Here is a 12460-nt window from a genome sequence, read left to right as displayed (position 1 = left end):
CACACATCTATGCTGATCTTTTAGCAGCAGTTTTGGGGTTTGGTTTGTTGCGTTTTTTTTGGGTTTTTGGGCTTTTTTTTATTGGGCAAACTCAGCTTTTATTTGCAACATCCTTGATGTCATAAGTCTGAAAAATCGTGTTAGAAATACTGCTTAAACAGGAAGATCACAAGTTTGATGCAGAGATCTTTCCACATAAGAGCATTCCAATTATTATTACAGAAACCCACTCTGTGGGCTTGGTTAACCTCATACTGTAACAGTGTTAAACACAGCTCCTAGCTAGACAAGAGATGCATGGATTGATGGAAGTTTGATAACCATAAATAATATCTTGTTGAGGCCATGAGCCAGAAGTTAGCACAAGTCTCAAAACAAGCATGGATGGAGGACAGCAGGAGACTTTGACTGGGAATCTCCCAGGCTCTTCCATGCCAATTCTTATCAGATGGGTTTGGCAAAGCCGTTCAACCTCTTCTTCTTTCAGAGTGGATGATTACTTTCCAAAAATCACATGGATGCTATGACAGCTAATTAATTATAGCTGTGTTATGCTTTACAAATTTAATTAGTATAAAGAGGATTAGTAGAGAGAAACACTGCACAGAAAATTAAGTTGAACTTAGACACAGTGTTGGAAAACCACTGTAGTGAGATAGAAAGAGGAGAAAAATTATAAATAAGGAAAGGGCTTTTGAATAATGAGTACTTAAAGAGGTGTGTATGAAAGAAATGAGCAGTGTGCTACCTTCCAAAGTAAGAGGAGGGGGAAAGGAAATTAAAAATTAGAAGCAAGGCAAGCAAACAAGATGAATAGATTTGAAATATAAAGTGAAGATAATCATACGGAAAAGATGTAATAAAAGCCACCCAGATCCAGTAATGGATCTTACTGATATTAGAGGAAAATGGTAGCACACTTGTATTGACCTCACACTATGTCAACACAATACAGCTCTTAATTCCTGAATTATATTGTTAAATAATTAACTGATGAATCATAAGTAAATAATTAAAACTTGGTTCTGTAAGCCTCACAACTGAGAAAATAAAACTGTCACAGTGATACCAGATTTTAGCAGAACTGGTACCGTGGTTAGGGAAAGGGTAAAAACTTTAATGTCTATAGCCAGCTATACAGAGTGCTGGAAGAAGCACCTGGGCTCCATTTCTCTATTGAACAAAATAAAATGGATCATCTGTTACTTAAATCTCCTGTATTAAAGTTGAACCTGAAGAAAGTAGAAGAAAAGATTACTAATTACTCTGCAAAATACCTAGACTTGCCCTGCTGGAGAGGGTTTGTGATTTGGGGAAGCAGGATTAAAAAGACTGTCACTCTAAAACACTGAGACAGTCTTGAGTTCATGTTAAAGTATCCTTTCATCCAATATCCCTAAAATTAAGAGCCATAAAATAAACCCTCACAGTTGAATGGACAATAACTCATAGATATTTAACAATCTTAAGAACAAACAACTTCTAATAATAATTCAAAATAATAATTTTGTTTATTCTTGTAAAAGGAGTGCAGTAGACAAAATATAAAAAGATCAGCCTGTGCATCTACAAAACAAAATAATTTCTTATCTCCCATGAATATCTCCCATTATTTTCAGATATAGCAAAAGCACATGTACTTCAATTCCAAGCAAGGCAATTAATTTGGATTCTAACAAATCAGAGCCATCAGTCACAGGATTACTTTTATTATTTTTTACAATGAAAGGACTCTGAGAGCACAGATCCTGCTGTGTAGAGCCATCACATTCCTTCCTGAGAACAAACTGATAGGAATGAAAAGTCTAACAGTAAATAATTATTCCAATAAAGAAATTGCAAAAAGATACAGTAGTTACTTAGCTAGACTAATTTCAATTGTTTGTTCTTTCAACATGTTGTTTTAAAATAAATAGAAGACTAATTTTTAGAAACATCCACCCTCCAGCTTCCTGATGCTTTGTCTTGCAAAACACTTGCCAGCAGCAAAAAATTTAAAAGTCTTTGAAGATCAGGGAGAGGATGAAGTGTACCAGGATTCTTCAGACCCCCAAATAACCCCACACCTGGGATTAGGCTGACTCCACAGCCTCTGCTAGCCACGTTAGCTAGGACATGTCCTTCAGGAGCATCCTGAGGGCTCATGTCCCATGGCCTGGGCCTAGGTAAAGGAATAGATCTCGTTGTTGAAGTAGTTCTCCAGCTGGTCACTGAGGGAGTCAAAGGTGGGCCGCTCATCAGGCTCTGCATTCCAGCACTTCTCCATCATCCCGTAGAGTGGCGCTGGGCACGTCTCCGGCTGAGGAAGTCTGTACCCATTGTCCAGCAGCTGGATCACCTGGTGTCCTGGCATACCTGCAGGCCAAAAGGAGTTCATCAGGCTACTCCGGATCTGCTTCTGGGTGCTGTGTGTTCATCTCTCTTCAGCACAGAATCACCACAGAATGGTTTGGGTTGGGAAGGACCCTAAAGACCACCGGGTTCAAAGCCCCTGCCCTGAGCAGGGACACCTTCCACTAGAACAGGTTACTCAAAGCCCTTCCAGCCTGGCCTTGAACGACTCCAGGGACAGAGCCTCATCTCTTAATGTTTACCAGCAATTAAAAACCAACTCCAGCATTTCCCCACCACCTCACCCTGACTGTGCCAGCTGCAAGGCATCACAAATAAGTTTGTCTGCATGTGAGGCATTTCATCCACCATTTGGTTTTGTCAAAATTTATCAGACATCTATTTAGCTTGAATAGTTCCTAAATGCCTCTAGTCTCAGTGACTATAAAGTCTCCTAAGAAAACCTGATCTGCTGCTGAATTTTCCTCACATTTAGAAACATTTTCCCTAAAATCAGCCCTATTTCTACAAGGGCAGCTGGGCAATGTTATCCCCTCTACTCCATCACCACCAGTCATGGAGAAGAAACCATTCATTTCCCCATCTTTGCTATACCTTTATATACTAAGACTACTGTCCTGTTCTCTTCCAATTTTTTACTCTTTAAATTAAATCTTGAATTGTGTTAATTTCTTTTCCCTAGATCTCTGATGGTGCTTCCTCTGCACATTATCCACTGCCAGCACAAATCAACATAAACTCTTCTAACTCATTACTGAGAACAAACTCCTGAAAGTAGTACCAAGTAATAAAATAGTAAAATGACATTTTATGCTCTTAAGATACAGATGCCTTTACAAAGAGGTAAAACTGAATGAGTTTTCAGACAATATCCAGAGCTATGGTGTTACATATTTTTTATACTAAAATGATTTATTTATCTGTGCATGTGTCCATATGTACACAACTACAGTTTATAAAAGACTTCAGGATATTTTGCTTGGCTCTTTTTTCTTCAGAACAATTTTGCAGGAGGTGAGGGTGGGAATCAAAAAGCAAAATCAATTTTTCCTTTTACAGAAAATATCAGTTTGGGACCCTGTGAAATGTAGTTTATGGCAAACGCACCACCCCTCAGGCCTGTACAGACAACATAACTTTTTTTTGCTTTAGTTCTTCCCTTGTGTTCTACTCACCAGCACAAAATGAGTCACAGTCAATCATCTCACTGATATCTTGTGTTATTGGAGCCACAGTTCCTTGAGCATTTCTCACAGTACTAGAAATAGTAGCTGCTCTCAGACTACTATATCTACTTTTGAGATTGGTGACATTTTATTTTTTAATTATTTAATACTTGTGATCCTTTCCTTTATGAAGACTTTTCACTGCAACAATCATACATGAGGGAGGGGGGTAAAAGCACCCTGATTTATTTTTCAGACACCTTCTTTCTGAAGTGCTTGTTCAGTGCTTCACACATAATCTATTCTTCCATGGGATATACTAAAAAAAAATTCCAAAAGGACAGGTTGGGAAACAAAAACCCCTTCCTTTATTTCTTCCCTTTTTCACATTCCAAGAATTGGCATCTTTGATCTGATGATGGAGGAAAATAGCCAGCTGGCTTAGGTGCCTCTGAAGTGCAGATTGGTTCCATCAAGAGGAAGCTTGAATGTGTGCTAACCACAGCCTTTGCAAAGCTGCCAGGAGGCCCAGGGAAGCCAGAAGGTCTGCCCCACTAAATGGACCTCATCTGAAGAACCTTCTTCCTCTCTTTAAAATTTTAACCCTTTAACATGCCCATAGTACAGGCATTCAACCTTCTTTTTTTGTGTTATTCTGAAATCAAGAAAAAAATTAGACATAATTTCTTTAGGTAAAAGTACTTACCATGATAAGGCATCTGCCCATAGGTGATTATTTCAAACAGAAGTATCCCAAAGGACCAGACATCTGATTTAATGCTGAATCTGTTGTAGCGGATTGCCTCCGGGGCTGTCCATTTCACTGGGAGTTTTGTTTCAGGTCTAGCTTCATATATTTTTTCATTTTCTACCTATCATGGGTAAAACAAAACAAGCCTGGTTTCAGACCTGCTTCAGCAAACCACTTAAGCATCTGACTAAACTTAGCATGTGCTTAATCTTATCTTTTAACCAAACTCTTGTTTTTCAGGTAGGTACCCATTTTCTGAAGTCTACCATTGGATTCAGTTTTGCAGTTGAAAAGTGCAGAGGCTTCATCAGAGGCTTTTCTAAGGCATTTATCATTTCAAGCTTACACACCATTGGAGTGGCTCCTGATTAATTATGACTTGCTGCTGTGAATTCTGGACCTGGCATGCAAGATATCAAAAGTCTGTCAGGAGTGGCAGTGTAAGCGTCCTGCTGACACTAGAGACCAAATGTCTCCACGTCTGGTCTAGAGTAAAGAGAGAAGGCAAGAGCAAGAGCTAATGAACTTCAGAAGATTTCTTCTGTGATTTATTGTGTTGTTGAAGGGTCATTGACTTTGATAACAGTGGCTTAAGCTTCTTTTGGGGAAGAAAGAATAAACTCTGACTGATCCAAATTAACATATTTGTTTCCCCTGAGCTAATTAATGTAAAGTGTAGGTGAAAGAAACAAAAAAACTGTTGAGTTGCCAGTTTGTAGAACCATGTCCTTAAAGGTTTATCACAAGGACATCTAAATTTTGTGAACATTTCTTCTCTCTTTAATTCCTACACATAATTTAGTATACATAAGTCACACCTAAAGCCTCAGTCAAGTTTTTCACATGTAAATCCAGATGTACATGTACCAGATTTTGCTTTTTTGATTGTTTAAATACAGAATGCATATTTCCCAGCTGCAATGCTCAATGGTTTTGAAAATACTGGTTGTTATTGACTTATATCTCTATACTTATACAGCTGGTATCTTGACCATAACACTAATCTTTAGAAATAAGAAACATATGCATTATGAGCATTGTTCATTTAAAAAGATATATTTTTATGTTAAAGAACTTGTAATATGAAATTATGCATATTTAGAACAATCAAAATTAAATTAAAAGAATTTTCAAAGTCCCCTGATGCCTTTTTTAAGCCATTATTCTATATTTCAGTATGTAATAAATCAAATTCTGTTATAAACTTCAATTTCTGCTGTTGGAATGGAAAAACAAAATGAGAAGTAGAAGACCTTTTTCTCTGTTTTTCCTTCTCAGTGCAAGAACATAAATAAATAATAAAATCCAAGCACAGCCTCAGAAATTATGGATTTCATATTGAAATCCATAAAATATAGCAAAATAAATCTTTCCAACACTGATTAAATAATTTTCAGAGGTAGGAAATCTCATTTCTAAACCATAGCTCTTCCAAAGGGATACTTTGGCTGGTGACCCTTGGCATTCTTTGCCTTCAAGGACTAGAGAAAAAAAACAAAACAGTGCAGTGGCAAAGAATTTGCATCAGACTTAAAGCTCTGAGAGCTAACTTTACAAATGTTGCTGTTAGCTGTGGAGAGGAATAAGGTCCTTTTATGACTACTACCTGTGATCACAAGCACCATGGAGGCAGAGGGGAAGTGAACAAGGAGAGAATATACGTCAATACATTTTTATATGCCTTCCCTTACAGGCCCAGGTGTACAATCTTTCCATCAGTCCTCTCCATGTTGCAAACACTGTGGATAAAGCCGGGTATTGCCAGGATCCTTCCTGGGTGGCTGGGAGGGAAGCAGACACCAAGATTCTTCAGACTGACGCAAAGGCACAGGACAACTTCCGACCTCGCATGCGATAACGCAGGTAGAAGATACAAGTGAACATGTTATAGGTCCTTTTCTCCCTGGCCTTGCCTTTGTCTTAACCCATCAATTCATTCTTTAGTTGGCCTCTTCCACCTTGTTCTCCAGAGTTAAAAGCAAGGACAATTAAGCCTCTCACAACCTACCTTAAAAACTCTTGCAAGTCCGAAGTCTGCCACTTTGTAAACATTGTGCTCACCAACAAGAACATTCCTGGCTGCCAGATCCCGATGGATATAGTTCTGAGATTCAAGGTATGCCATCCCAGAAGCTACCTGAGCAGCCATGTCTATTTGATGTGTCAGGGAGATTTGAGAGCCTCCATCTTCTGTTTAAAAAGGAGATGACAAGAACAACGTAAGAACATCAACAAGATGCTGATTTCAGACATAAATAACTGAAAACCTGCCTGCTTCAAAAAAGTCAACACAAATAAACCAAATCATGCAATAGAATAAAGTAACAGCCCCCACAAATGACAGAGATTTCTGAATGGCATTACTTATTTCCCAATAACTGAGTAATAATGCTTGTCCCATCTTCTCTAAAACAGTAGATACTACATGCAGGAGTTAATCAAGGCCAGGAAGGAGCTGCTGATGCAGTCCGAAAAGAAAATCTTTTATCTACTGATAGTAACATAGTATGCACCTTTCTGATATTAAGGGTTCATAAAACTGTTCTGAACTGTGAGTAAGAGTTTATGTCAGTACCCAGTGGTTGTAGCTAGAGCTGACTAAAGATGGAAAATCACAAAATTGTCCTTGTTCCCTGTTCTCCAATGATTCTGACTAGGAAAAATACCATCTGCTGTCAAGTATAACTCATTTTCACTTTCCAGTCCACTTGACTGCTTCATGCTGTTATCTCTGTTTTTGCTACCCAGGAGTAGGACTCCTTGAGATGATTTCAAGCTGCCTCCTTCCCCAGTAGAACTTTTTGAAGCAATGTGCATGCCATTCCCATCACCAAATTCCAGAAATTGAGAGTTGGCAATTGAAGATCATTGTTCAAACAACATAGGAGAAGAACTTTGAGCTGAGCAACTTGCCTCTACAAATTAAGGAAAGTCTCAGGCCATGAAAGGCTGCAGCCAAAAATTGTAAAACGGGTAACAAAAAAAAAAAAAAAAATCATTGGGGTATAACACATTAGAGTGCAAATTTGTGGCATTTTGGGAACAGCTAACCAACCTTCTCAATACAAAAAATTTAAACCAGGAGGTAATTGATTGCAAACCAAATCAGTATTACATTCAAGGACCACTTCACACAATCCCAAATACTGCAGCACTGAAGCATGGTTTTCTACCTCTGTAGCCTCTAACACTCAAAACAATTTCAACTTTGTTTCAGAGCCTTGATATCAAAAAGCTGAATCCTTGCTGCTAGGCTTATTGGCAGCTCTCTGTCATCAGCTTGGTGACTTTTACTTACTGCCTCTGTGTTAGAGGAATAAAACTTTTGTAGCTGGCAGTTTTCTCTCAATTATTTTTAATTGATTTACAGTGATAGCATGTCTTAGTACTGTTTTAAATAGCCTTCTCCAGTTCTGGCATTTTATTTGATGGAACTTTTTCATCCTACTTTACCTAATGTACACCTACCACGTTTCCATTTAAAGACATTCCCCCTTGTCCTGTCACTACCTGGCTCTTATAGGCTCCCATTAGGTACTGGGAGGCTACTCTAAGTTTATATCTAGCCAGCTAGCTATAGATATAGATATGTTTATATAACTTTCACACTCAAAATCAGGCACTACTGCTGAATTTATAAATTTATAAATAATCCCATGGATTATTCTTTAACTGATCGAGAAAATGTAGCACCTCCATGTCTTTTTTTACTAATATTTTTTGACAAAACCCTCAACCTCATATGAAAAATTTATTAGAGAAAATATTAAAGAAGTCTTCGGGTCTGCACCCCGTTCTAAGCAATCTATCATAATCGCTCATGTAGAAAAGACAGGAAAATATTCTCATTGACAGATATCTGACAATAAAAAAGAGAAAAATAAATAAGCAGCACTTTCTCCAGTGAGGGCATTGCCTCCACAATAATTCACTGAATTTCAAGACTGCATACCTGCCAGAACAAGCCCTAGGCCCATCAGAATTGATAAAAGCAGTCATACATTTATGACAATCTCATTCACTTCCAATAACAAAGAAAAGTTTTCAGGTGCATTTTTCTCATACTGGTGGCAGCTCAATAACTCTGCATAGCAGTGCTCATCAAGAACTCTCCCAAAGTACATTTACAGTGTGCACAGGGAATTCCCATGTCCATCATTATTAAGTAGCTGTCATTATGGGGAAATGTGATAGTAACTGTGAATAAAATATTAGGGACTTTTAAAGCTGGAAAAGCATACCATACTGTTCTAGGAGGGGAATAGGAACAAAGAATATCTCTGGACTTTCCTCCACTCTAGTTTGCTTTATTTACCCATAGTGCACACAGAGACAGAAGACTTCTGAAAATATTTTCCTGTTTCCTGCAGAGCCTGAATCTCAAGAAAACTTACCAGGAGCTGTGCACTCCAGCTGATATAGATCACTTCCAGCCACAGAAGTGATTCTATATGAGCTTCAAATCTCTTTTCTTATTAGTCTCACTGACAGCAATGACTTTTCTCTGGCCACAATACCTATCAAAAACCCTTGGATCTCTGCCTCCACCTCTTAGTTCTGTGCACCTCCCTGTGCATCGGCCATCAGACAGGGAGGGATACCACTAGACTGGGTTTCAACTGGGCATTTTTATGGATATCTTGGTGGCTGCATGGAAACCAGCTGACTTTCCACAGCCTCTGATGAAGAGCTGCAGGGGCGGGCACTTAGGCAAGGAGCAAAGTGCTGTGCTCATGCTGGCAGCTGATCCACACAGAGGCTGCAGCACTGATGTGCTCTGGACATGTTTACTCTATGCACACTAATAGGCCAATTTTCACCTCTGCAACAGCTGTGACTCATCCTGCCTTTCTCTGAGCTATGTCTCCAGTGCAATAAATGTTTCCATGCACAGCAATCATTTCCTGATGTGCCAGGCTCTTTCAATCAGATAAGCTGCAATCTACACACAAAGGCACCAAAGATGAGGATTTCAAGGAAATTTGTGCCTTGCTACCTCTGGCCAGCAAATGCCTACAGAACTGTGGATGATCTGGCCCAAGGTCATGGCAGATCCGTTGTGGGCAGCTCCTGGTAGGGCTGTCTCTGTGTCAGAGATTTCTTTAGCTGTAATTGTGCATGGACAGACTCTCATTTAAAAATGGTTCGGCAGAGAAGATGGGGGAAGGCATGTGTCATGGTAAATGCTGTCTGTGGTATTACACAGGGCTTTGCTTTATTGGCTGTAAACAGAGAAGAAATTCAGCATGACAACCGTGGCAAACATTTTGTCTTCAAGAAATCATTACAGCTTTAAAGACATTTAGCATCTCACAGACATCTGCTAAACTGAAAATGGGTAGCAACACTAGAATCAAGAATTTCTCAGTAACAGGAGTGAGCTTAAAAGTGCAATCATTATGCTAGTCTGTTCCAGGCTGTATAATTTTATTTTTAATTATTATTTGCCTTCAAAAGAGCACTTTGAAGTGCTACTGAGATAAAAGCCCTGATGAGATAGGCAAGGGACAAATTTGTAGTGAAAAGCTATCCCTGATTAGTAATAGTTTTCAAAGCTGTTAAATACATTTTGTGGAAGTGCTTCTATTTCATGTCAAATATGATGACCTATCCTTCTGGATACTTATATTTTTATTCCTTTGTGTATGTTCCCATCTACTCCTAGAACTGGATGAAAAAATATGAGCCATTATAAGGCAAGAATCAGACTGTGGATGTGATTCCTTCCTACTTTAAAAATATTTTGGTTGTCAAAAATTCATAAACCTTTCTGCTTTTCTTACCCCTACACATGACAAATAATGCAGCTTTTACATTAAACTAGGATGTTGCACTCCTGTCTTTTATGTTAGTATATTTACTAAACTGCAGCACCCTTAAAATGAGTTTAGAGTCATTTGCTTACTTTTAAGGTATTCTAAAAGACTTCCATATCTCATCAGCTCGGTAATAATATAAATTGGGTCCTCCAAAGTGCAGACAGCATAAAGCTGTATAAGCTTTGGATGTCTCAAGTTCTTCATTATTTGTGCTTCCCTCAGAAAGTCTTTTGGATCCATTGAACCTGAAACAACAGCATATAACAAAACCGAGGTTATTAAAGGGCTTTCTACCAGCAATCTTAAGCAAGTAACTGATATTGTTTTCTGGTTTTGAAAGTACATTAACATCTCAAATCTTCACAGTTCCCACAGAAAACAGATAGTGTAGCTGAAACAAACATTTAATGAGTGAGACATGCCAGTTGTGTAGGGACAGAGAACATATGTGTCCCAACCACCAGAAATATAAAGGCTAAAATCAACCACCCCCAGGGCTACCACAAACAGGAAAAAAAAGCAAGGCTAGAATGTTAAGGGATACATTTTAAACCATCAACTGGTTAATGAAAGGATCAGAAACTGAGGTGAGAGTGTCTAGGTAATGAACACAAAATTTCTGAGAGAAAAATAGTGCTGCAATAAAAATTTGTTGCACTATATTTTCAGCTTCACCAATTAAAGCCTGAAAGCACTGAAATCAGTTTAGCATATGCAGAGATGGTGTGTGCATTTTATATATACAAAAACAAATAACTATTTATAATGATCATGCAATAGCAACCCTATCAGTAATACCAATGTATGCACAGATGTAACATTAATTTTATAATCCCTTAAATACCAAAGTGTCTTAGCAGCAAATGACACCAACTTTTTAAGTGTTACATAAGATCATAACATCTCCAGTTCTATTCATATATATAGTGAACCAATACAGAAACTATGTCAAAGAAGCAGTCAGAAGTGGCACAGGAAGCTAGTCATGGCAAATGTAAGATTAAAGGTCATGTATCCTGAATAGGGGATTGATTAGGAAAACATGAACAAATAAAAAAATCAAAGCTTTCTAGATGAATGATCCAGTAGTGATCAGATATTGCCAGGTGTTTGAGGAAGCTGGTGAATAATATCTCCTTCAAAATGCTTGTACATGCAAATGTGAAATTATTTAACTACTCACATGTCTCCTTCCTCCCAAATCAAAATACTTTAATTAAGAAAATATTGCAGTTAAGATTGGAGAGGAAAATATCTAGTTACCCAACTTATTCTGCTCTATGCCATATTTAAAAACAAACTCATCTTACCCAGCAAGCAGACTAAGTAATTTGTGAAGCCAAGGTTGCAAGAGTAAGAGTCTTTATGGTTGCTTTTTTTAATATTAGGTAATCTATAAGGTTGATTTGGGAGTTTGATTGTGTTCCAAACATAGATGTTTAAATTAAGTGAAATTCTTGGAGGATGTTAAATGGCTCAGCAATAAAATTCCAACTGATAATCTAAAATAAATAAAAAGGACTAGAAAATCAGCCTGTTCACCCAACATCTACCTTAAATGCCACCTCCTGAAAAATGCCCCAGGCTATTTCCCAAAACATAAGAAGGATGTGTGATTTCTTATCCTCACATCAATACAAGAGGAAAAATTCAGAAAAGCTCCTGACATAGACTTTATGAAAAAAGAGCCACTTGACATTGCTACTTGGGAAAGCAAAGATTACATTGCAAGGAACAGGTACTCCTCACTTCCATTTCCTCATACTTCCCTTGGCAATCCCATATTGCCCAATTTGGTGAGACTTCATAGGATGTCATGAGGAGGAGGGGAGAAAGTATTTGGATTTCCATCAATAAATGGCAAGCAGCCAATTATACATCTCCTCAACAGGTACAAGCTATACTCATTTTCTTTATTCACTGTCAGAGGAAAGTGGGGGCCTTCACAAATTGTAAATGATCACATCTGGCCTGGATAAAGTAGAGATTGTGACAGGGAGAAAACCCAAAATATCTGTGATGCTTACTCTACATCCTTTTCTTGTTTAGAACAGTACAATGTTTACAGATTTACTCAAACTTTCCACCAATTGAAGATTTAAAAAAATAATTTATAGGGTTGTCTTTATAGGGTTTAGACTCACTTTTATATTTAGTTAAAATTTTACCCCATTTGCTTACTTGTTTCAAGATATATGCATTGTCATAAAAATCAACCTAAAATCTACAGCAGCATGGTGTGAAGCATTCTGCCTCCAGAAGCAAATGCATCAGTGTGAATTATGATTTAGCATCAGTGCCAAGATTTGACAAGTTGATCCTAAAAACGATGAACTACTTGCTCACTTAGGGTCTACCAAATCATGGACCCT

At 38.0% G+C, this 12460-nt stretch overlaps 1 protein-coding gene across 1 annotated transcript in view; it reads right to left on the bottom strand.

The window, feature by feature from the left end:
- Positions 1-2161: 2161 nt before the first annotated feature.
- Positions 2162-12460, bottom strand: part of FRK (fyn related Src family tyrosine kinase) — a 45483-nt gene continuing 35184 nt past the window's right edge. Inside the window, exons 5-8 of the mRNA XM_054279041.1 lie at positions 10175-10333; positions 6278-6459; positions 4225-4390; positions 2162-2355 (exon numbers count right to left, since the gene is read on the bottom strand). Coding sequence (XP_054135016.1) covers positions 2162-2355; positions 4225-4390; positions 6278-6459; positions 10175-10333 — 701 coding nt within the window. The remainder of the gene's footprint in view (positions 2356-4224; positions 4391-6277; positions 6460-10174; positions 10334-12460) is intronic.

Source organism: Melozone crissalis, unplaced genomic scaffold, assembly GCF_028551555.1.
Source record: "Melozone crissalis strain CALT ecotype California unplaced genomic scaffold, PUWL_Pcris_2 ptg000027l_1, whole genome shotgun sequence".
NCBI lineage: Eukaryota > Metazoa > Chordata > Aves > Passeriformes > Passerellidae > Melozone > Melozone crissalis.
Note: the sequence above shows the minus strand (reverse complement) of the source record. Positions and strands in the feature narration are given on the sequence as shown.